The sequence below is a fragment of the Somniosus microcephalus genome, chromosome 9 (assembly GCF_052327205.1).
Source record: "Somniosus microcephalus isolate GS21.2 chromosome 9, FLI_Smic_1.0, whole genome shotgun sequence".
Lineage (NCBI taxonomy): Eukaryota > Metazoa > Chordata > Chondrichthyes > Squaliformes > Somniosidae > Somniosus > Somniosus microcephalus.
This window is the reverse complement of record NC_140995.1, coordinates 234208521-234233921: the sequence shown is the minus strand read 5'-3', so window position 1 is coordinate 234233921 and position 25401 is coordinate 234208521. Positions and strand designations below refer to the sequence as shown.

The window sequence follows — 25401 nt, the reverse complement described above, 5'->3', positions numbered from 1 at the left end:
ACATCCCAAGACCAAATCTATTAATAAGCTGAGAGCCCAGGTCACATTCCCTGGATTTTTGTGGGCTTTCTGTGTCCTCAAGATATGGAGGACAGTGTTGAGCAAAGTGGGAGATTTGCCTGTCGGAGAGTTCTCTAGGTTCTCCGCTAGAACATCTGCCAAGCAGAACAAGCAAAGCGCAGACTTTGCTTGGAGCTAACTATAGGCCTTCTTCAAGCCGTCATAACCAAATGGACTCCTTAGCCTACCTCAGAATAGACACATCATAGCCCCTTCCCACCTCGCCTCTAGGTGCTGCTCCAACTGATGTCCAGTAAAACCACCTGCCGCCTGAGCCTTCTGACCAGGAACGGACCCCTGCTCTGTCAATTAGTAACTGCATCTGTGCAAAGAACTATAGAGCTCCTCAATGTATAATATCTGCAAGTACTGTATAACCTACAAAGCACGATGTACTCTATTACACTGACTTGAGAAAGCATATCATAAATTTTTGTACAACTCAATAACCCAAAAAAAAAAGTGGAAAAAGACATACTGATCTCATGGTTTGCTCACATTTCTCTTTTTCTACCCTTCCACCATACCAAGGTTTTATAACATCCCTGGATGGCACAACACAAGAAAACAAACTGCGTTTCATTCAGAACTTCAAATGGACTGACACTTTACAGGGAAACATTACGAGGTGAGTCTCCCAATAATTGTGTGTTTAGTGTTGCTTTAGATGTGATGAAATGCAGTGATTTGCCTTTTCTAATTGTGACTGAATTGTGCAGGCTTGGTGATGACCTGTTTTTCCCCATTAGCCAATTTTATCCTTCTTTGCCTCATCTGAAGGTGTTGACTCCTTACTAAGATGCAGTTCCATGGGTGGCATTTGCCCTCTCATTCTTCTAAACTCTAGTGAATACAGGCCTAGTCGACCCAATCTCTCCTCATACGACAGTCCTGCCATCCCAGGAATCAGGCTGGTGAACCTTCACTGCATTCCCTCTATGGCAAGTATATCCTTTCTTGGGTAAGGAGACCAAAACTGCATTCACTACTCCAGGTGTGGTCTCACCAAGGCCCTGTAGTAAGACATCCTTGCTCCTGTACTCTAATCCTCTTGCAATGAAGGCCAACATACCATTTGCCATCCTAACTGCTTGCTGCACCTGTATGTTTGCTTTCAGTGACTGGTGTACAAGGACACCCAGGTCCCTTCGTACATCAACATTTCCCAATCGATCACCATTTAAATAATACTCTGCCTTTCTGTTTTTCCTACCGAAGTGGATAACTTCACATTTATCCATGTTATACTGCATCTGCCATGTATTTGCCCCCTGACTCAACTTGTTTAAATCATCTTGAAGCCGCTTTGCATCCTCCTCACAACTCACAATCCCACCTAGCGTCATGTCGTCGGCAAACTTGGAAATATTGCATTTGGTTCCCTCATCCAAATCATTGATATCTATTGTGAATAGCTGTGGCCCAAGCACTGATCCTTGCGATACCCCACTAGTCACCGCCTGCCACCCTGAAAAGGACCCATTTATTCCTACTCTCTGTTTCCTGTCTGTTAACCAATTTTCAATCCATGCCAGTATATTACCCCCAATCCCATGTGCTTTCATTTTGCACACTAACCTCTTACGTGGGACTTTATCAAAGGCCTTCTGAAAATCCAAATACACCCCATCCACTGGTTCTCCCTTCTCTATTCTACCAGTTACATCCTCAAAAAAACTCCAGTAGGTTTGTCAAACACGATTTCCCTTTCATAAATCCATGTTGACTTTGTCTAATCCCGTTGATATTTTCTAAGTGTCCTGTTATCACATCCTTTATAATAGACTCTAGCATTTTCCCTACTACTGATGTTAGGCTAACCGGTCTGTAGTACCCTGTTTTCTCTCTCCCTCCTTTTTTTAAATAGTGGGGTGACATTTGCCACCCTCCAATCTGCAGGAACTTTCCATAATCTATAGAATTTTGGAAGATGACAACCAATGCATCCACTATTTTCATGGCTACCTCTTTTCGTACTTTGGGATGCAGATTATCAGGCCCTGGGGATTTATTGGCTTTCAGTCCCAATAATTTCTCCAGCACTTTTTTTTACTAATACTAATTTCCTTTAATTCCTCCTTCTCACTAGACCCTTGGTTCCCTAGCATTTCTGGGACGTTATTTGTGTCCTCTTCCGTGAAGACAGAACCAAAGTATTTGTTTAATTGCTCTGTCGTTTCCTTGTTCCCCTTTATAAATTCTCCTGTTTCTGACTGTAAGGGACCTACATTTGTCTTCACTAATCTTTTTCTTTTTACATACTTGCAGAAGCTTTTACAATCTGCTTTTATGTTCCTTGCAAGTTTACTCTCATACTCTATTTTTCCCCTCTTAATCAATCTCTTGGTCCTTTTTTGCTGAACTCTAAACTGCTCCCAATCCTCAGGCTTGCTACTTTTTCTGGCAACTTTATATGACTCCACTTTGGATCTATTACTATCCCTAATTTCTTTTGTTAGCCATGGTTGGGCCACTTTTCCTTTTTTTTGTTTTTGTGCCAGAAAGGAATGTATAACTGTTGCAATTCATGCATTTGTTCCTTAAATGTTAGCTATTGCCTATCCACTGTCATGACTTTTAATGAAGCTCCCCAATCTATCATAGCCAACTCCCACCTCATACCTTCGTAGTTTCCTTTGTTTAGATTTAGGACCCTAGTTTTGGATTGGACTTCTTCACTTTCCATCTTAATGAAGAATTCTATCATGTTATGGTCACTCTTCCCTAAAGGACCCTGCACAAGAAGATTTTGGAATAAATATTAGCCAGGGGAGAACTCCTCTGCTCTTCTTTGACTAGTGACATGGGATTTTTTACGTCCACCCGAGAGGGCAGACAGGGCCTGAGTTTAACGTCTCATCTGAAAAACGGCACTTCCAGCAGTACTGAAGTGTAGGCCTAGAGTATGCGCTCAGGTCTCTGGAGTGGGGCTTGAACCCGCAACCTTCGGACTCAGGTGAGCATGCTACCTACCACTCAGCCACGGCTAACACCACGGGTCAGCTAAGCCTGATCCTTTCCTCTCATGCACACCCCAAGCATGGAGATCAGGAACCCTAGTGAGACTTTCTCTCCTTAACACGAGGCCAGTTGTACCACCCCTGAAATCGGCTAGCTCAGCACAGACCAGGCATCAAACCTGGGACTTCTCTCGGTCTGTGTAGATAACTTGCTGAGCCATTTTAGGAGCTAAGACCTGTTTTTTAACTAGTCCTCATCTGTAAATAACAGGCATATGAAAAGAACAGGTTACTTGTTTACAACAGAGTCTCGTGGGCTGAACGCCACACCTGTGTTCAGTCACTTTTTGAGAACAAGAATAATTTTGTTGCTGGAAATTTCAACTGATCAGGAATTTATCAGCACTAAAGTCGGAAGCAGGGAGAAAAGGAACAAGAGCTGGGATGAAAGTTAGGAGGGGGTAGGGAAGGGAAGGAGCAGCAGGAACCGGGACTGTCCATAGGAGGGAGAGAGCAACAGGAGCCAGGACTGCAGCTAAAAGAGAGACGGAGAGGGGAAATGAGGGAGGCAAGCAGGAGAGAATAGCGAGATGTGGGAATACAACCAGGAGGGAAAGGTGACTGCAGCCAGAGGGAATGAGCAGTGAGAGCTAGGACTGAAGGTGGGATTAAGGGAGTAAAGATTAGGTTGAAGCAGAGTTGGCAACTGCCTTCTTTACCGATTACTATTGATCCCCTGCTGAAAGGCTAGTGGAAGGTATCAAGTTGCTTAAATTAAACCAAAGTACACTCAATGAATCACTTTGGAAGAGTCAAATAAAAACAGAAAATGCTGGAATTACTCAGCAGGTCAGGCAGCATCTGTGGCGAGAGAAACCGAGTTATCATTTCAGGTCGATGGCTCTTTGTCAGAACTGGAAAAAGTTAAAGATGTAACAGATTCTAAGCAAGTGCAGGGGCAGAGAAAGTGGGGTGGGGGGAGGAACGAACAAAAGGGAAGGTCTGTGATAGGGTGGAAGGCAGGTGTGATTAAATGACAAAAGGGACGATAGTACACAGCAAAAGGAGACAGTAATAGGACAAGTAAAGAAACAAAAGATCATAGAATCGTTACAGCACATTCGGCCCATCGCTGTAATTGGGAATGGCAGAATCATCAACAGCTGCCATGTGGAAAAATAGAGGCAGAGGTTATGGTCTGAACTTGTTGACCTCAATGTTGAGTCCAGAAGGCTGTCAAGGCTGAATCGAAAGATGAGGTGCTGTTACTTGAGCTTACGTTGAGTCTCGTTGGAACAGTGTAAGAGGCCGACGACAAAGAGGTCAGAATGGGAGTGGAGCGGAGAATTAAAAGTGACAGGTGACTGGAAGCTCGGGGTCACGCTTGTGGAGGTATTCTGCAAAGCGGTCACCCAATTTGCGTTTGGTAGTGAGCAGCGAATACAGTATATTAAATTGCAAGAAGTACAAGTAAATCCCTGTTTCACCTGGAAGGAGTGTTTGGGGCCCTGGACAGTGGAAAGGGTGGCGGTAAAAGGGAAGGTGTTGCATCTCCTGCGGTTGCACAGGAAGGTACCGAGCGGAGGGGTTGTTGGGGGTGATTGAGGAGTGGACCAGGATGTCACGGAGGGAGCGGTCCCTTCGGAATGCTGAAGGGGGAAGGGATGGGACGATGTGTCTGGTGCTGGAATCACGCTGGAGGTGGCGGAGGATGATTCGTTGAACGTGGAGGCTGGAGGTGTGAAGTGGAAGTGTCGCAGGTAAACACGGCAGCTACTTTAAGCATAGCAAGGTCGCAATAACAGCAAATAAATAAATGACCAGTTAATCTGTTTGTTGAGGGAGGGATATTGGCCGGGACAGTGGGAGACTGCCCCGCTCTTCTTTGAATAGTTCCATGAGATCACTTGTGTCCATCTGAATATGCAGACAGAGCATCAGTTTAACATCTCATTAGAAAGTGAACACTTCTGACAATGTAGCGTTCCCTCAGTAATACATTGAAGTGTTCAAGTCCTCAAGTGGGGTCTGACCCACAACCTTCTGACTCCGAGCCTAGAAAGCTATTAACTGAGTCAAGATGACACTTGAAAATGAGACACAAATCCAACTCCTTTAGAATCTGTCTCGCCAGGACATTTTATTTATAAAACCAATCTCTAACACCCCTGATAGCTCACCATCACCACCTATATTAGTTTTGCATTGCTTACTCTCCCTAATGGCTCAATAAGTAAATGTATCACCCAGTGTGGTGTCAGCTGTGGCTCAGTGGTAGCACTCTCGGCTCTGAATCAGCAGGTTGTGGGTTCAAGTCCTACTCTAGAGACCTGAGCACATAATCCAGGCCGGCACTCCCAGTGCAGTACCGAGGGAATGCTGCACTGTTGAAGGTAACGTCTTTCAGACAAGACGTTAAACCGAAGCCCCATCTCCCCTCTCAGGTGGTCATAAAAGCTCCCATGGCATTATTCGAAGAAGAGCAGGGGAGTTCTCCCCAGTGTCCTGGCCAATATTTATCCCTCAACCAACACCTAAAACAGATTATCTGGTCATTATCACATTGCTGTTTGTAGGATGTTGCTGTACGCAAACTGGCTGCTGCATTTCCTACATTACAACAGTGACTCCACTGTAAAGCGCTTTGGGATGTCCTGAAAGGCACTGTAAAAATGCAAGTCTTTCTAAACCGGGAAGGTCCCTGCATTTATTCTTGGTCTGTGCCAAGGTAGCTGACCTCAGCCAGATGGTGCAGAAGCTGGCCTTTACATCCCTGGAGTGGGTACAGGGGGGGTAAAACCATTAGTCCGAGTGCCTGCTCCTGGTTGATATCCTGCAATACTTGCTGAAAGTGCAAGCAAGATCTCGGCAGTAATGCCCTCTCCCTGAAGTTGAATAGGCTGTTGCTGGCGAGACTCGCACAGGAAGGACAGACACTTGTACCAAAGGAACCATATCCCAGACTGAATCAGCACCTACAGGAGTACAAACAAACATACAAGAATGATGGACAAGAAAAGAACAACTGGTTCATTGAGCCTGTCCCATGCTGAACATCATGACCCCTCCCCCCCCAATGTTCCCTATCCTCCAGCAGCCATGTAAACTCCTGGGAGAGACAAAAACACAGATTTAAAAAAAACCTAGACCAATTTAGGGGGAAAAGAATTCTAGGAAATTCTTCTCCGACTCTCGAAGATGATCAAAACAAGTTCTGGGAGACCACAGTGATCATAAAGCACATCACCAAACATCCCAGCTACCTTTTGTACGCAGTGATAACAGCTCAGCCAGGAACTGATCCAGATGCCTTTTGAGAGGAGAGGAAATTGTCAGATGGTGGGGAGGACGGATCGAGGGGAAAATAGAATTTTATTCTGGAAATATTGGTACTGGGATGAGTTACAGTGGCCTAACCCCCCCCATGCAGCACACTCTCTGTGACCACAGGAGCTTTCATAATGGCCCTATTCATGGAAAAGCGGGTCAGTGTTGCAGTTAGGAGAACAACTGCAGCCAGAGTTTAAACTCCGTACAGTCACTTCAACACAAACTGTATTGAGGACCCAAGCAGGACTTGGAAAGTCTGCTCTGGCTTAAACAATGTGTGTGTGTTGTATTTTTTTTTTTTAAAACTGAATGCTGTAATAGTGACTTTTATAGTCCGAGCCTTTTACAATGCAAGTTGTCAGCAGAATAACATTCCATGGGAATGAAGCCACATAGAACAATAACTGCATATAAATCAGCATCTTGATTCATGAGCCATAAGATTACTGATCAAACAAGAGTTTGAACAGTTTACATAGAAGACTAAATTAAACCACTTTTACTTTTGCATTTCAACATCCTGTTCTAGGATCCTGTACCACTCCCACACTTTTACACTGTGCATTAGACCTGTTCTCTTTCAGTACACTGGGCTCCTTTCTGTAGTCTGGAAATTAAAAGTGCAAACGTGAGACCAGGCTCCTTCCTGTTTACTTCCCTATAATCGCTGATCTTGGCAACCCCAAACCACAGCTCATTTAGAATGACTACAGCTGATAGAGGGAGAACTTTGGGCTAAAGTGGAAAAGCCCCTATAAATAGTTCTCGTGATCAAGTGTGCAATGTGCCCTTAATGACGCACCTTTACTTATTGGTACCAATTTTAAAAATTCCTTTTGAAGTAACGTGGGATGGACCTGGATTCCCAATGAGACAAAAGGGTTAGTTTAAGTAGTTCTGATACTTCAGTGCAATACTGAGGGAGTGCTGCATCGTCGGAGGTGCCATCTTTGCGACATAGAAAAAAAATAGGAGCAGGAGTAGGCCATTTGGCCCTTCGAGCCTGCTCCACCATTCAGTGTGATCATGGCTGATCCTCTATCTCAATACCATATTCCCGCTCTCTTCCCCATACCCCTTGATGCCTTTTGTGTCTAGAGACATTAAGTTTAAGATCCAGTTTGATGATTCTTGTGGATGTAAAAGATCCCCTGGCACTATTTGAAGGAGAGCAGGAAGTTCTCCTGCTGTCCTGGCCAACATTTCTCCATCAATTAGCATCAAAAACACATTTACAGGTTATTTATCTAATTGTTGTGTGCGGGACATTGCTGTGCACCTATTGATTGCTTCATTTGCCTACAAAACAACTGTGACTACACCTCAAAAGTAATTAATTTGTTGTGAAGCGCTTTGCAATGTCCTGAAGATGTGGAAGGTTTTATATTAATGTTGCTTCATTTCTTCTTTTATTGAGGACCTTCAAGTGACTTTACTCTGTGCTCATGTTTCTTTTACCTCTTAGCAATTTTAAAAACGGTAGACGTGCCTCAGTCTATGCAGCATCTCATCTAGTGGCCTGCTGTGGATCAGTTGACAGTCAATACTGGGATTTAAAGTCTTGAGGAGGGTTCAGACCTCCTAGAGAAGGCCAGCAGTTTTTAACTATAGATACTATAGGCCATCATTTTTACATAGGATTACATAGGATATACAGCACTGAAACAGGCCATTCAGCCCAACCAGTCCATGCTGGGTTTATACTCCACTCGAGCCTCCTCCCTGGTGCTGCAGTGGAAAATTCCGTTTTTCTGTGGTATTCCAGGGTGAAACTGTCCAGACATCGAGAAATTATTTGCCACTCAGCTCTAAAAATGGGATGGGTGTTGTTATGTAAGAGGGGTTAATCATAACTTTTTTAATGTGTTTTTCTCTCTCTCTCAAAAGATTGCGTTTCAGCTCCCTCCCCTCTCCATTGTCACTTTTATTTGATCTGACTGGACTGTTAGGTGTCACAGACCAGTCCATGTTACACAAGGACAACAAGGAGCGCCTGTGTGAAATATCTGCCTTTTTCTCTCTGGAACGCCAATTTATTCTCTTCTACTCTCTGTGCTGGAAATCCACAGGATAAATAAAACTATAATGTCTGTAGGTATTTTCACAGTAGTCACCAGCTCCGTGACTCCTCCATGAGCTCTAACTCCATGCTTCTGTTCCGTGCTACCTAACCCATATTGTCCTTCCCCTCTGAGCGTAATTATGCACAAGATTCTGGCCCCTTTGCCTCACTCGGTTTCTTTTGGCCTGACCCATATAACCCCTCTGCTTTCCCCCCCCCCATTCCTGTCTGCAGAGTGGCTGATGCCCCAACTCGAGTGTGAGGAAGTGAAGAAAGGAACATCCTAATGCACATTAGTATGTGTTTACAATCTGGTTTCTTTTAAAATTTCATATTTTGTTTTCACTAAAATAATTGGCTCCTTTTTAAAACTTTATTGCTGATTTTTGGATTTAATTATTTAAGAAAGGTGGGAGAGAGAAACCAGGAAATTGTAAATCTGTTAGTCTAACATCTGTTGTGGGGAAGTTATTGGAATCTATAATTAAGGACAGAGTGACTGAGAATTTAGAGAAATTTGAGCTGAGCCAACGTGGATTTGTAAAGAGTTGGTCATGTCTAACTAACCTAATTGAATTTTATAAGGAAGTATCTAAAGTAGTAGTCAGGGGAATGTCTATGGATGTAGTTTATATGGACTTCCAGAAGGCATTCGATAAAGTTCCACATAAGAGACTGTCAACTAAAATTAAAGCTCATGGAATTGAATGAAAATGAGTGACCTGGTTAGGAGATTGGTTAGGTGGTAAGGATAATGGGTATGTATTCCTGTTGAAAGGAAGTGACTGGTGGTGTCCCACAAGGATCTGTGCTGGGGCCTCAACCATTCACTATGGCCCAGATTTTACAGTCAGCGACGAAGTGATGGCGCTTTCCGCAGACCTCGAAGAAAGTGATCTCTGTGGCGTTGATTTCACCACTCCCGATGTTAATTTTTGAATCTGACGTCAAGTCTAGGGGTTCTCCAGCTTTCAGCAATAGTGATGTCATCAAGCTGGCTAAGCAGCCGATCACATTGAAGAATTCTCAGACAGCAAACCAGGAAGTAAAATGCACTGATGTTCCTTCACTTTTTAATCATTTTACAGAGAGCGAAATAAAGATTGGTACATACGCATGGGATTAAGGTAGAAACTGAAATAGCATAAACAAACTTTTTTTTAATTAAAAACTATAGAATTTTTCTAATAGAATAATTTAACATTCCACAAATATATTAGTTTTTCAGGGCCAGAACGGTTGTTCAGCAGTAATTATGACTCAGTACGCCGTTTAAAAACCCAGTTACACCTCATTAAACGAGGCTTAACTTTTTCGGGGGTTTTTAACAGCAATATTCCAGCGTAAAAGAAGTTTTCATGCGTTCAGTGATTTCAATTGACTGCCAGCTCAGTGGAGTTCAACAGCATGCCCTGTGGAGGAGCAGGGAATGACTGACAGCGTTTAACTGAGCATGTGCGTACTCCAGAAGTTGCTATCAGATTCACAGTTGTAATGACGGCAAACACTGACTGTTTCGCTGTCATTACAACTGCAAATTTCAGGTCTATCTTTATTAATGACTTGGATAATGCAATAGATAGCCTTATAATGAAGTTTGCCGATGACTCAATGATTGGTGGCTTGGTAGCTAGTGTAGATGGGAGCATAAAATTACAAAGAGACATCGATAGAGTAAGTGAGTGGGCAAAACTGTGGCAGATGGATTTCAATGTAGGTAAGTGTGAGGTCATCCATTTTGGACCAAAAAGGATAGATCCAAGCCGTTTTTAAATGGTAAAAAGCTAGGAACAGTGGCGGGCCAAAGAGATTTAGGGTCCATGTACACAGATCACTAAAATATAGTGATCAGGTACAAAAAATAATCAAAAAGGCTAATGGAATGTGAGCCTTTATATCTAGAGGTCTGGAATATAAAGGGGAGGAAGTTTTTCTACAACTATACAAAGCTCTGGTCAGACCACACCTGGAGTACTGTGTCGAGTTCTGGGCACCGCATCTTGGAAAGGATATACTGGCCTTGGAAGGAGGGCAGTGCAGATTCACCACACTGTTACCAGGGCTCTCTAAGGGTTACATTGTGAAGAGAGATTACATAAACTAGGCTTAATATTTTTTGATTGAGGTTTTTAGGATTTTGAAAGGAATTGATAGGGTAGATAGAGAAACACTTTTTCTGTTGGTGGGGGAGTCTAGCACAAGGGACCTTAAAACCAGAGCCAGGCCATTCAGAGAGAAGTTAAGAAACACTTCTTCACACAAAGGGTGACAAACTCTCCCACAAAAAGCAGTAGCTGCTAGCTCAATTAATCATTTTAAATCTGAGTTTGATAGATTTTTGCTAGCCTAGGGTATTAAGGAATATGAAGCCAGGAACAGGCTCGAGGGGCTAAATGGCCTAATCCTGTTCCTGCGTTCCTAATTGAACTCAACTTCTACTTTTAGAGTCTAAATCTGGAGTATTAATGCTGCATTAGAAAGTAATTTAGTGAAAGAACACATAACTATTGATAGTTGGAAGTATAAATACATCTGTGTTTTTTTATTCACACACGCAGCTACCTTTTTGAAGTGCTAGAATACTCCCAGATTTCATCCTGGACCTAATGTAAAGAGACAGAATTGGGGCTTGTTGAAGAGTGTTGTGAATTTCTGTGGCTAATAGTGCCAGTTTAATTTAGGCATAGTGCCACTAAACGTGACTTCCGTTCTGCAAATAGTCAGTTTGTATAAACATAAGAAGCCCTTAACCTTTATCTTAATCTTTTTCAGGATTCGATCTCAAACCATCTTTATGGCCCCGATATTTACGGGGAATTGGGGAGGGAGCGGGGGCGCCTGTTTGCGGCTGGGAAACCCGTAAATGCCGGGAACGCCGAGGTCCTGCCGAATTTAACGGCAGGAGCAAATCAGCATTTTTTTAACTCCGTTTCCCACCTGGAAGCTGGCCAGATTGAAAGGCTGGCCGGCTAAGCCTGCTGTAGAAGGCCACAGCCCGGGACTACTGGGGACAGTCTCCGACAATTGGAGAAGATCGGGGCATGGGGGTGGGGGCTGAGAGTGCAGCAGAGATTGGGGGGGGGGGTTCTGAAGATCGCGGCCTAAGATTTGCTTGAGGGCCCGGGGGAAGCACTCCTTCTCCTGGCCCACAAGCGGCTCTAAAAAGCACTTACCTGCTGGATCTGGGCAGCTCCCACTTCCCTTCAGCTGCTGTGTTTCCCGAGCCTTCTCGGCCAGCATTAAATTGAAATGGCTGCCAAAATCTGAGGAATGGAGGTTTATATTCTAATCACTGACCCACCCCTTCCGGAGCGGGGTTGCTCTGACACCCCCAAGCACACTGCTGTTAAATTGGAAGGAGGCATGTTCGTGGCGGGTTAGTGTTGGGTTTCACATTATTTACTATTTATCACCCTTCTGGTCCATCGTGGGGTGGTTAAAATTCCCCCCATGTGTCAGTTTTAAAAATCTTTTCACAAGATTGCAAGATAGATATGGATGAGGCAGGAGATATTGATACCATAACCTAGAGATCCTAACAAAAACCCTTTACTCCGTACACTAGTTACTGGAATGTATCTAATGCTGCCACGAGTTCTCCGTTCTCAACGGACAGCGGATTGAATAAGCATGCTTACCGGATTGAAACACAGGATTAAACCAATAACTTAGTTTTTATTTACATAGGAATGATGAACGAACAGTACACAGTATATTTTTACCTACATTTCTTGATATATATTAAACAATTAAGATGAAACTCGCTTTCTCTCTAAACGTGGGCCCCAAAACAGAGGACTTACTAGCTTAACTAAGTTATTTTGGGTATTTAAAACAAAGACAGCCTTTTATCTGAGATGTATGTGATTATCGATAACCACCCCCTGGGATGTTTAACTAGCCTTTTGTCTGCTGACTGCAAAGTTCACACATGTTCTGATTGCTTTATCTTTTACTGAGAGGGTGATCAGGATGCTGCAATTGGCCTCTGCACCAAGCTAAGTAAAGAAAATCAGCCAGTTTCTCACTTCTGTTTTATGGATATTGGCTCGTACATGATGCACTTACAGTGAAATAGTCTGTCAGAACTCACTGTCTAGGCTTTCATGTCACTTTGGTGAGGTACTGGAAGACTACTTTTGCCTGTTTTAACTCTAAGCACATCAAGGAGTTATCACCTTCAGGAGAGGAGAAAGTGTGTTTGTGTGAACACTATTTTTAAAAGGTTACTGTTACAAATTTCGGGTCTTCACTCTATTCTCTCGGGATCAGCATCACTAGTTACTCCTGTAGATTGACCCCACATCCCCATGATCATAAGTAGAGCTTTACTGCCCAATATCTAGTTTTACAATAATGTGACCAGAGGGTCAACAGTATAACCCCTTGTTGTTCCTTCCCTAAACCCTCCCTCCCTCTCCTCCTTATAACTTACCTCTTTGGTTATCCCTCCTAATCTTTCCTCCTTTGGCTCAGCATCCATTTCTTTTTATGCCTCTATCTAGCGCCTTGGGATGTTTTCTTGGTTCCATTCTTGCCTATCCAATCATAGCTAGATCATCTACAGCAATGGCTTCGCTTCCTGCCACTGCACCGTTACCTACAGAATCCCCCAAGAATCTATCCTTGACCCCCCACCTTCCTTAACTACATGCCGCCCCTTGAAGGCTGATAAATCCCCAGGGCCTGGTAATCTACATCCTAGGGTACTTAAGGAAGTGGCCCGAGAAATAGTAGATGCATTGCTGGTCATCTTCCAAAATTCTATAGACTCTGGAACAGTCCCCATGGATTGGAGGGTAGCTAATGTAACCCCACTATTTATATAAAAAAAAAAAAAAAAAAGGTGGTAGAGAGAAAACGGGGAATTATAGACCGGTAAGCTTGACATCGGTAGTGGGGAAGATGCTAGAGTCCATTATAAAAGAGGTAATAGCAGAGCACTTGGAAAACAGTGACAGGATCGGACAAAGTCAACATGGATTTACAAAAGGTAAATCATGCTTGACTAATCCACTGGAATTTTTTGAGGCTGTAACTGGTAGAATAGATGAGGGACAACCAGTGGAAGTGGTGTATTTGGACTTTCAGAAGGCTTTCAATAAAGTCCCGCATAAGAGATTAGCATGCAAAGTTAAAGCACATGTGATTGGGGTAAGGTACTGACTTGGATAGAGAACTGGTTGGCAGACAGGAAGCAAAGAGTTGGAATAAACTGGTCTTTTTCCGAGTGGCAGGCAGTGACTAATGGGGTACCGCAGGGATCGGTGCTAGGACCCCAGTTATTCACAATATATATTAATGATCTAGCCGAGGGAACTAGATGTAATATCTCCAAGTTTGCAGACGACACAAAGCTGGGTGGGCGTGTGTGCTGTGAGGAGGATGCAGAGAAATTCCAGTATGATTTGGACAGGTTGGGTGATTGGGCAGATGCATGGCAGATGCAGTATAATGTGGATAAATGCGAGGTTATCCACTTTTGGTGGCAAAAACAGGAAGGCAGATTATTATCTGAACGGCAATAGATTGGGAAAAGGGGAAGTGCAACAAGACCTGGGTGTCCTTGTGCACCAGTCGCTGAAGGTAAGCATGCAGGTGCAGCAGGTGGTTAAGAAGGCAAATGGTATGTTGGCCTTCATAACGAGAGGATTCGAGTACAGGAGCAAGGATGTCTTGCTGCAATTGTACAGGGCCTTGGTGAGGCCACACCTTGAGTATTGTGTGCAGTTTTTGGTCGCCTTATCTGAGGAAGGATGTTCTTGCCATGGAGGGAGTGCAGTGAAGATTCACCAGACTGATACCTGGGATGGCAGGAATGACGTATGAAGAGAGATTGGGTCGATTGGGCTTGTATTCGCTAGAGTTTAGAAGAATGAGAGGGGATCTCATTGAAATTTATAAAGTTCTAACAGGACTAACTAGATGCAGGAAGGATGTTCCCGATGGCGGGGGAGTCCAGAACCAGGGGTCACAGTCTAAGGATAAGGGGTAAGCCATTTAGGACAGAGATGAGGAGGAATTTCTTCACCCAGAGAGTGGTGAACCTGTGGAATTCTCTACCACAGAAGGCAGTAGAGGCCAATTCATTAAATATATTCAAGAAGGAGTTAGATATATTACTTAAGACTAAAGGGATATGGGGAGAAAGCAGGGACAGGGTACTGAATTTGGATGATCAGCCATGATCTCATTAAATGGCGGAACAGGCTCGAGGGGCCGAATGGCCTACTCCTGCTCCTATCTTCTATGTTTCTATGAAGTCTGCTTCTAACTACCCTGCCCCATCCTTTCATAATTTAAGACACTTCTATCCTATCGTGCTACAATCATTGTACTAACAAAAAAAAGACCCATTTCTTTCACTTCTTTCTCCCCATTTTGTATTTCCACATACAAGACAGTATCCTAGTGAATCTGCATTATACCCTCTCTAAAGCCCCAATATATCCTTATATATTGTGAAGGGAGCTGGATACTGCTTGGGTCTTATTTGAGATTTTATTAGGTTTTATATTTTACACCTTCTTGTTGATGTGGCCCCAGGAAACTGGTTTTCCTCGCCAGTCTTGTATAAAAATAATTTCCCCATTTTGCTTTCAAGTGTCACTGGTAACGTAACACCCCGCACCTAAATTCCCTTTGGCCTACATAGTGCAATTTGCATGTATATTCCTCACAGTTAAAAGTGAGGGAAAGGGCACTTCTTTGTTCTGTGTCCGTCAGTCCATATATAATAGCCTCTCCAATAAGTTACACTTCAAGGTAGGTTGATGCAAATTTCTCCTCCCTTTATCAAACAAAGATTTATTATAATATTTTGACTCTGCTCTCACAGTGCCCAGCAGGATTATATAATAATATTTTGACTCTGCTCTCTCAGTGCCCAGCAGGATTATATAATAATATTTTGACTTTGCTCTCAGTGCCCAGCAGGATTATATTACAATATTTTGACTCTGCTCTCACAGTGCCCAGCAGGATTATATAATAATATTTTGACTCTGCTCTCACAGTGCCCAGCAGGATTATCTATATATATAAAGCGGCTCTTCTGTCTGTCTGTCTGTCCGCCTGGTCTCTATACGTTTGGAAGTTACAGAGCGTACCGACGCGCGCGTCGCCTCAAAAGAAAGCTTGCGATTCCGGACCGGTCATCGGCGTATTTACGTTTCGGCCGGACAAAAATCCCGCCCGCGGTATCCCAAAAACGTTCAGCGTTCCGCTCATTAGCATCTCATTAGCGACCGTGTGACGTCGAGGTCTTCCTACAGTTGAGTGTCGAGTGACTCGACGATTGACCAATCCTACGCTTCGGTGACCTGACCGGTCGACCAATCGGTGCGTGTGTGGGCGGGCCTTATCCTTCTGAACCGAGGTGAGTGGCCGCCATCTTGATTTTCCACGATTTTTTCCCCCACACTTTCTGTGTGTTAGGGAACTAAGGTAAATATTTCAATTATGTGTTAGGCATTTAATTAACAATTTATTTGAGTTTTATATTGTGTTTAGCAACCCCCCCCCCCCCCCCCTCCTCCTCACCCTCGCGCAGGGGGGACTCGGGGCCTGAAGCTGAAAAAATTTCTCTCTCTCTCTCTCTCTTTCTTCCCTCTCTCTCTCTCCTTCTCCTCTTCCCTCTCTCTCCTTCTCCTCTTCCCTCTCTCCTCTTCCCTCTCTCTCCTTCTCCTCTTCCCCCTCTGTCTCTCTCTACTTTCCCCTCTCAGGTGTCGCGGACGGAGCGCGGGCGCGCCGCCCGAAGTTTCCCGCTCGCTAACGGCCTTGCCGGCTCCCGCGGGCCGCTCGCACTGACCGCGCTTGCGTCGCCCGCACTCACCGCGCATGCGCTGCCCGCCCGCCCGCAGCGGCCGTCCATCAGCCGCGCGATACGCGGGGGACCTCAGCAACGGCACTGGACCTCGGGCGCTAGGCAGGGGGAGGGGCCGGAGAGAGGGACAGAGGGGAGCGGGGGAGGAGGGGAGCGGGGGAGCGGAGATGGGGAGGGGAGGAGGGGAGCGGGGGAGGGGAGGGAGAGAGGGGAGGGATAGGACAGGGAGAGGACATGACAGGGAGAGGGGGGACACACCGGGGCAGGGAGACCAAACGCCCCAAAATTGCCCTCGCGCCCCAAAATTGCCCTCGCAACGCGGGGCTCCCCAGCTAGTATAATAATATTTTGACTCTGCTCTCAGTGCCCAGCAGGATTATATTATAATATTTTGACTTTGCTCTCACAGTGCCCAGCAGGATTATATTACAATATTTTGACTCTGCTCTCAGTGCCCAGCAGGATTATATTATAATATTTTGACTCTGCTCTCAGTGCCCAGCAGGATTATATTACAATATTTTGACTCTGCTCTCTCAGTGCCCAGCAGGATTATATAATAATATTTTGACTCTGCTCTCAGTGCCCAGCAGGATTATATTATAATATTTTGACTTTGCTCTCACAGTGCCCAGCAGGATTATATTATAATATTTTGACTTTGCTCTCACAGTGCCCAGCAGGATTATACTATAATATTTTGACTCTGCTCTCACAGTGCCCAGCAGGATTATATTATAATATTTTGACTTTGCTCTCACAGTGCCCAGCAGGATTATATTATAATATTTTGACTCTGCTCTCACAGTGCCCAGCAGGATTATATTATAATATTTTGACTTTGCTCTCACAGTGCCCAGCAGGATTATATTATAATATTTTGACTCTGCTCTCACAGTGCCCAGCAGGATTATATTATAATATTTTGACTCTGCTCTCACAGTGCCCAGCAGGATTATACTATAATATTTTGACTCTGCTCTCACAGTGCCCAGCAGGATTATATTATAATATTTTGACTCTGCTCTCACAGTGCCCAGCAGGATTATAGTATAATATTTTGACTCTGCTCTCTCAGTGCCCAGCAGGATTATATTATAATATTTTGACTTTGCTCTCACAGTGCCCAGCAGGATTATATTATAATATTTTGACTCTGCTCTCAGTGCCCAGCAGGATTATATTATAATATTTTGACTTTGCTCTCACAGTGCCCAGCAGGATTATATTACAATATTTTGACTCTGCTCTCAGTGCCCAGCAGGATTATATTATAATATTTTGACTCTGCTCTCAGTGCCCAGCAGGATTATATTACAATATTTTGACTCTGCTCTCACAGTGCCCAGCAGGATTATATTATAATATTTTGACTCTGCTCTCAGTGCCCAGCAGGATTATATTATAATATTTTGACTCTGCTCTCAGTGCCCAGCAGGATTATATTATAATATTTTGACTTTGCTCTCAGTGCCCAGCAGGATTATATTATAATATTTTGACTCTGCTCTCAGTGCCCAGCAGGATTATATTATAATATTTTGACTTTGCTCTCTCAGTGCCCAGCAGGATTATATAATAATATTTTGACTTTGCTCTCAGTGCCCAGCAGGATTATATTATAATATTTTGACTCTGCTCTCAGTGCCCAGCAGGATTATATTATAATATTTTGACTTTGCTCTCTCAGTGCCCAGCAGGATTATATAATAATATTTTGACTCTGCTCTCACAGTGCCCAGCAGGATTATATTATAATATTTTGACTCTGCTCTCACAGTGCCCAGCAGGATTATATTATAATATTTTGACTTTGCTCTCAGTGCCCAGCAGGATTATATTATAATATTTTGACTCTGCTCTCTCCGTGCCCAGCAGGATTATATTATAATATTTTGACTTTGCTCTCAGTGCCCAGCAGGATTATATTATAATATTTTGACTCTGCTCTCTCAGTGCCCAGCAGGATTATATTATAATATTTTGACTTTGCTCTCAGTGCCCAGCAGGATTATATTATAATATTTTGACTCTGCTCTCAGTGCCCAGCAGGATTATATTATAATATTTTGACTCTGCTCTCTCAGTGCCCAGCAGGATTATATTATAATATTTTGACTCTGCTCTCTCAGTGCCCAGCAGGATTATATTATAATATTTTGACTCTGCTCTCAGTGCCCAGCAGGATTATATTATAATATTTTGACTCTGCTCTCAGTGCCCAGCAGGATTATATTATAATATTTTGACTCTGCTCTCACAGTGCCCAGCAGGATTATATTATAATATTTTGACTCTGCTCTCTCAGTGCCCAGCAGGATTATATTATAATATTTTGACTCTGCTCTCAGTGCCCAGCAGGATTATATTATAATATTTTGACTCTGCTCTCTCAGTGCCCAGCAGGATTATATTATAATATTTTGACTCTGCTCTCTCAGTGCCCAGCAGGATTATATTATAATATTTTGACTCTGCTCTCACAGTGCCCAGCAGGATTATATTATAATATTTTGACTTTGCTCTCTCAGTGCCCAGCAGGATTATATTATAATATTTTGACTCTGCTCTCAGTGCCCAGCAGGATTATATTATAATATTTTGACTCTGCTCTCTCAGTGCCCAGCAGGATTATATTATAATATTTTGACTCTGCTCTCACAGTGCCCAGCAGGATTATATTATAATATTTTGACTCTGCTCTCTCAGTGCCCAGCAGGATTATATTATAATATTTTGACTTTGCTCTCTCAGTGCCCAGCAGGATTATATTATAATATTTTGACTTTGCTCTCTCAGTGCCCAGCAGGATTATATTATAATATTTTGACTCTGCTCTCACAGTGCCCAGCAGGATTATATTATAATATTTTGACTCTGCTCTCAGTGCCCAGCAGGATTATATTATAATATTTTGACTCTGCTCTCTCAGTGCCCAGCAGGATTATATTATAATATTTTGACTTTGCTCTCTCAGTGCCCAGCAGGATTATATTATAATATTTTGACTCTGCTCTCAGTGCCCAGCAGGATTATATTATAATATTTTGACTCTGCTCTCACAGTGCCCAGCAGGATTATATTATAATATTTTGACTTTGCTCTCTCAGTGCCCAGCAGGATTATATTATAATATTTTGACTTTGCTCTCAGTGCCCAGCAGGATTATATAATAATATTTTGACTCTGCTCTCAGTGCCCAGCAGGATTATATTATAATATTTTGACTCTGCTCTCACAGTGCCCAGCAGGATTATATTATAATATTTTGACTTTGCTCTCTCAGTGCCCAGCAGGATTATATTATAATATTTTGACTCTGCTCTCACAGTGCCCAGCAGGATTATATTATAATATTTTGACTTTGCTCTCTCAGTGCCCAGCAGGATTATATTATAATATTTTGACTCTGCTCTCTCAGTGCCCAGCAGGATTATATTATAATATTTTGACTTTGCTCTCTCAGTGCCCAGCAGGATTATATTATAATATTTTGACTTTGCTCTCAGTGCCCAGCAGGATTATATAATAATATTTTGACTCTGCTCTCAGTGCCCAGCAGGATTATATTATAATATTTTGACTCTGCTCTCACAGTGCCCAGCAGGATTATATTATAATATTTTGACTCTGCTCTCACAGTGCCCAGCAGGATTATATTATAATATTTTGACTTTGCTCTCACAGTGCCCAGCAGGATTATATTATAATATTTTGACTTTGCTCTCTCAGTGCCCAGCAGGATTATATTATAATATTTTGACTTTGCTCTCACAGTGCCCAGCAGGATTATATTATAATATTTTGACTCTGCTCTCTCAGTGCCCAGCAGGATTATATTATAATATTTTGACTCTGCTCTCTCAGTGCCCAGCAGGATTATATTATAATATTTTGACTCTGCTCTCACAGTGCCCAGCAGGATTATATTATAATATTTTGACTCTGCTCTCTCAGTGCCCAGCAGGATTATATTATAATATTTTGACTCTGCTCTCTCAGTGCCCAGCAGGATTATATTATAATATTTTGACTCTGCTCTCTCAGTGCCCAGCAGGATTATATTATAATATTTTGACTTTGCTCTCACAGTGCCCAGCAGGATTATATTATAATATTTTGACTTTGCTCTCACAGTGCCCAGCAGGATTATATTATAATATTTTGACTCTGCTCTCTCAGTGCCCAGCAGGATTATATCATAATATTTTGACTCTGCTCTCTCAGTGCCCAGCAGGATTATATTATAATATTTTGACTCTGCTCTCACAGTGCCCAGCAGGATTATATTATAATATTTTGACTCTGCTCTCACAGTGCCCAGCAGGATTATATTATAATATTTTGACTCTGCTCTCACAGTGCCCAGCAGGATTATATTATAATATTTTGACTCTGCTCTCACAGTGCCCAGCAGGATTATATTATAATATTTTGACTTTGCTCTCTCAGTGCCCAGCAGGATTATATTATAATATTTTGACTTTGCTCTCACAGTGCCCAGCAGGATTATATTATAATATTTTGACTTTGCTCTCTCAGTGCCCAGCAGGATTATATTATAATATTTTGACTTTGCTCTCAGTGCCCAGCAGGATTATATTATAATATTTTGACTTTGCTCTCACAGTGCCCAGCAGGATTATATTATAATATTTTGACTCTGCTCTCAGTGCCCAGCAGGATTATATTATAATATTTTGACTTTGCTCTCAGTGCCCAGCAGGATTATATTATAATATTTTGACTCTGCTCTCTCAGTGCCCAGCAGGATTATATTATAATATTTTGACTCTGCTCTCACAGTGCCCAGCAGGATTATATTATAATATTTTGACTCTGCTCTCAGTGCCCAGCAGGATTATATTATAATATTTTGACTCTGCTCTCTCAGTGCCCAGCAGGATTATATTATAATATTTTGACTCTGCTCTCAGTGCCCAGCAGGATTATATTATAATATTTTGACTCTGCTCTCAGTGCCCAGCAGGATTATATTATAATATTTTGACTTTGCTCTCTCAGTGCCCAGCAGGATTATATTATAATATTTTGACTCTGCTCTCTCAGTGCCCAGCAGGATTATATTATAATATTTTGACTCTGCTCTCACAGTGCCCAGCAGGATTATATTATAATATTTTGACTCTGCTCTCAGTGCCCAGCAGGATTATATTATAATATTTTGACTTTGCTCTCACAGTGCCCAGCAGGATTATATTATAATATTTTGACTCTGCTCTCTCAGTGCCCAGCAGGATTATATTATAATATTTTGACTCTGCTCTCACAGTGCCCAGCAGGATTATATTATAATATTTTGACTCTGCTCTCTCAGTGCCCAGCAGGATTATATTATAATATTTTGACTCTGCTCTCTCAGTGCCCAGCAGGATTATATTATAATATTTTGACTTTGCTCTCACAGTGCCCAGCAGGATTATATTATAATATTTTGACTCTGCTCTCTCAGTGCCCAGCAGGATTATATTATAATATTTTGACTTTGCTCTCACAGTGCCCAGCAGGATTATATTATAATATTTTGACTCTGCTCTCTCAGTGCCCAGCAGGATTATATCATAATATTTTGACTTTGCTCTCACAGTGCCCAGCAGGATTATATTATAATATTTTGACTTTGCTCTCTCAGTGCCCAGCAGGATTATATTATAATATTTTGACTTTGCTCTCACAGTGCCCAGCAGGATTATATTATAATATTTTGACTCTGCTCTCTCAGTGCCCAGCAGGATTATATCATAATATTTTGACTTTGCTCTCACAGTGCCCAGCAGGATTATATTATAATATTTTGACTCTGCTCTCACAGTGCCCAGCAGGATTATATTATAATATTTTGACTCTGCTCTCTCAGTGCCCAGCAGGATTATATTATAATATTTTGACTCTGCTCTCAGTGCCCAGCAGGATTATATTATAATATTTTGACTTTGCTCTCAGTGCCCAGCAGGATTATATTATAATATTTTGACTCTGCTCTCAGTGCCCAGCAGGATTATATTATAATATTTTGACTCTGCTCTCTCAGTGCCCAGCAGGATTATATTATAATATTTTGACTTTGCTCTCAGTGCCCAGCAGGATTATATTATAATATTTTGACTCTGCTCTCACAGTGCCCAGCAGGATTATATTATAATATTTTGACTTTGCTCTCACAGTGCCCAGCAGGATTATATTATAATATTTTGACTCTGCTCTCAGTGCCCAGCAGGATTATATTATAATATTTTGACTCTGCTCTCACAGTGCCCAGCAGGATTATATTATAATATTTTGACTCTGCTCTCTCAGTGCCCAGCAGGATTATATTATAATATTTTGACTCTGCTCTCAGTGCCCAGCAGGATTATATTATAATATTTTGACTTTGCTCTCAGTGCCCAGCAGGATTATATTATAATATTTTGACTCTGCTCTCCCAGTGCCCAGCAGGATTATATTATAATATTTTGACTCTGCTCTCAGTGCCCAGCAGGATTATATTATAATATTTTGACTTTGCTCTCACAGTGCCCAGCAGGATTATATTATAATATTTTGACTTTGCTCTCTCAGTGCCCAGCAGGATTATATTATAATATTTTGACTCTGCTCTCACAGTGCCCAGCAGGATTATATTATAATATTTTGACTCTGCTCTCAGTGCCCAGCAGGATTATATTATAATATTTTGACTCTGCTCTCACAGTGCCCAGCAGGATTATATTATAATATTTTGACTCTGCTCTCTCAGTGCCCAGCAGGATTATATCATAATATTTTGACTTTGCTCTCAGTGCCCAGCAGGATTATATTATAATATTTTGACTCTGCTCTCTCAGTGCCCAGCAGGATTATATTATAATATTTTGACTCTGCTCTCACAGTGCCCAGCAGGATTATATCATAATATTTTGACTTTGCTCTCAGTGCCCAGCAGGATTATATTATAATATTTTGACTCTGCTCTCTCAGTGCCCAGCAGGATTATATTATAATATTTTGACTCTGCTCTCTCAGTGCCCAGCAGGATTATATTATAATATTTTGACTCTGCTCTCTCAGTGCCCAGCAGGATTATATTATAATATTTTGACTCTGCTCTCACAGTGCCCAGCAGGATTATATCATAATATTTTGACTTTGCTCTCAGTGCCCAGCAGGATTATATCATAATATTTTGACTTTGCTCTCAGTGCCCAGCAGGATTATATCATAATATTTTGACTTTGCTCTCAGTGCCCAGCAGGATTATATCATAATATTTTGACTTTGCTCTCAGTGCCCAGCAGGATTATATTATAATATTTTGACTCTGCTCTCTCAGTGCCCAGCAGGATTATATTATAATATTTTGACTCTGCTCTCTCAGTGCCCAGCAGGATTATATTATAATATTTTGACTCTGCTCTCTCAGTGCCCAGCAGGATTATATTATAATATTTTGACTCTGCTCTCACAGTGCCCAGCAGGATTATATCATAATATTTTGACTTTGCTCTCAGTGCCCAGCAGGATTATATCATAATATTTTGACTTTGCTCTCAGTGCCCAGCAGGATTATATCATAATATTTTGACTTTGCTCTCAGTGCCCAGCAGGATTATATTATAATATTTTGACTCTGCTCTCTCAGTGCCCAGCAGGATTATATTATAATATTTTGACTTTGCTCTCAGTGCCCAGCAGGATTATATTATAATATTTTGACTCTGCTCTCCCAGTGCCCAGCAGGATTATATTATAATATTTTGACTCTGCTCTCTCAGTGCCCAGCAGGATTATATTATAATATTTTGACTTTGCTCTCTCAGTGCCCAGCAGGATTATATTATAATATTTTGACTTTGCTCTCTCAGTGCCCAGCAGGATTATATTATAATATTTTGACTTTGCTCTCTCAGTGCCCAGCAGGATTATATTATAATATTTTGACTCTGCTCTCTCAGTGCCCAGCAGGATTATATCATAATATTTTGACTTTGCTCTCACAGTGCACAGCAGGATTATATTATAATATTTTGACTTTGCTCTCACAGTGCCCAGCAGGATTATATTATAATATTTTGACTCTGCTCTCACAGTGCCCAGCAGGATTATATTATAATATTTTGACTCTGCTCTCACAGTGCCCAGCAGGATGCTATCTTTGAACTGGTCTCCATGGAGTTTAACATCGCTTTGTGGCACACAAAATATGCCTCCAGACTAGCCGGAAAGGAGGAGTAAGTAACTACATAAGTTCATACGAACCATTCTTGTGCTGTGCTATTTCTGGACTGGAGTAATCTGAGTTAATGTTGATGTTTATCTTTTTAGTGTAACAGTGGATGAAGCAAAAGATGTGCACAGAAGCTTAAGGAATGCAGCAGGAATCTTCAAGCATATCAAGGTGACCAATTGCTACCTTAAATTTTACTGCCTCTGGCTTCCTTGTTCTTTCTACCCACTCTCTGACTGACTTGTGCACAGGCACAACCGACCACATGGCTCCTTCTGCGCTGTACGTTTCTATGATTCTCTGATTTACAGCAGCGTTAATGAAGGTTTGGTCGTAGGCTATCCTATTGGCCTCTTCTCTAAGGATAGTGCATGACGTGAGAAGATTCTAAGGAGATGGGGAGAAAATACCCCATCCCACCCACCCTACCCCAAAAAGCAGTGCAGCTGCAGAAGCTTTTCAAGGCTTTGTCCATGTCTGTTGGGATTTGAAACCCAATCTTAGGCCCATTTCTACTGTGCTAGGTTCGATTTCAATTTCACTTATTTCTCTTAAACCTGAACTATTCTCTTTGTCTTCCCACCCCAACCCCCATCAAAGAAAATACAAGTTGTCTGAAGGATGAGTTCGGCTCCATTGGTAGCACTCTTGCCTCTGAATACAGTGCTGACGGAGTGTTACATTGTTGAGGTTGTCAAGGTTTGATAGAGATATATCTATCTATCTATCTATCTATCTATCTATCTATATAAACGAGTCGATCTGTCTGTCTATCTGTCTGTCTGTCCTTCTGTCCTCACGTGTGCGTCTGTCCGGCTATGCGCTCGAAAGTTATAGAGCGTACCTACGCGTGCATTACGTCGAAAGAAAGCTTACCTTTCCAAAACGGTCGTAAGCGTATTTACGTTTCGGCCGGACAAAAATCGCGCCCGCGGTA

General features: G+C 42.2%; 1 protein-coding gene across 3 annotated transcripts in view; it reads left to right on the top strand.

The window, feature by feature from the left end:
- The window catches only part of LOC147113131 (BRO1 domain-containing protein BROX-like), a 34796-nt gene extending 10077 nt beyond the window's left edge, over window positions 1-24719 (top strand). For 2 of the 3 annotated variants that reach the window (XM_085998030.1, XM_085998029.1), the window contains exons 3-5: window positions 592-688; window positions 24373-24468; window positions 24563-24719. In XM_085998030.1, the coding sequence (XP_085854156.1) occupies window positions 592-688; window positions 24373-24468; window positions 24563-24704 (335 nt within the window). In that variant the 3' untranslated portion in view covers window positions 24705-24719. The remainder of the gene's footprint in view (window positions 1-591; window positions 689-24372; window positions 24469-24562) is intronic. The other variant, XM_085998031.1, reaches the window with a different exon arrangement.
- Window positions 24720-25401: the final 682 nt, after the last annotated feature.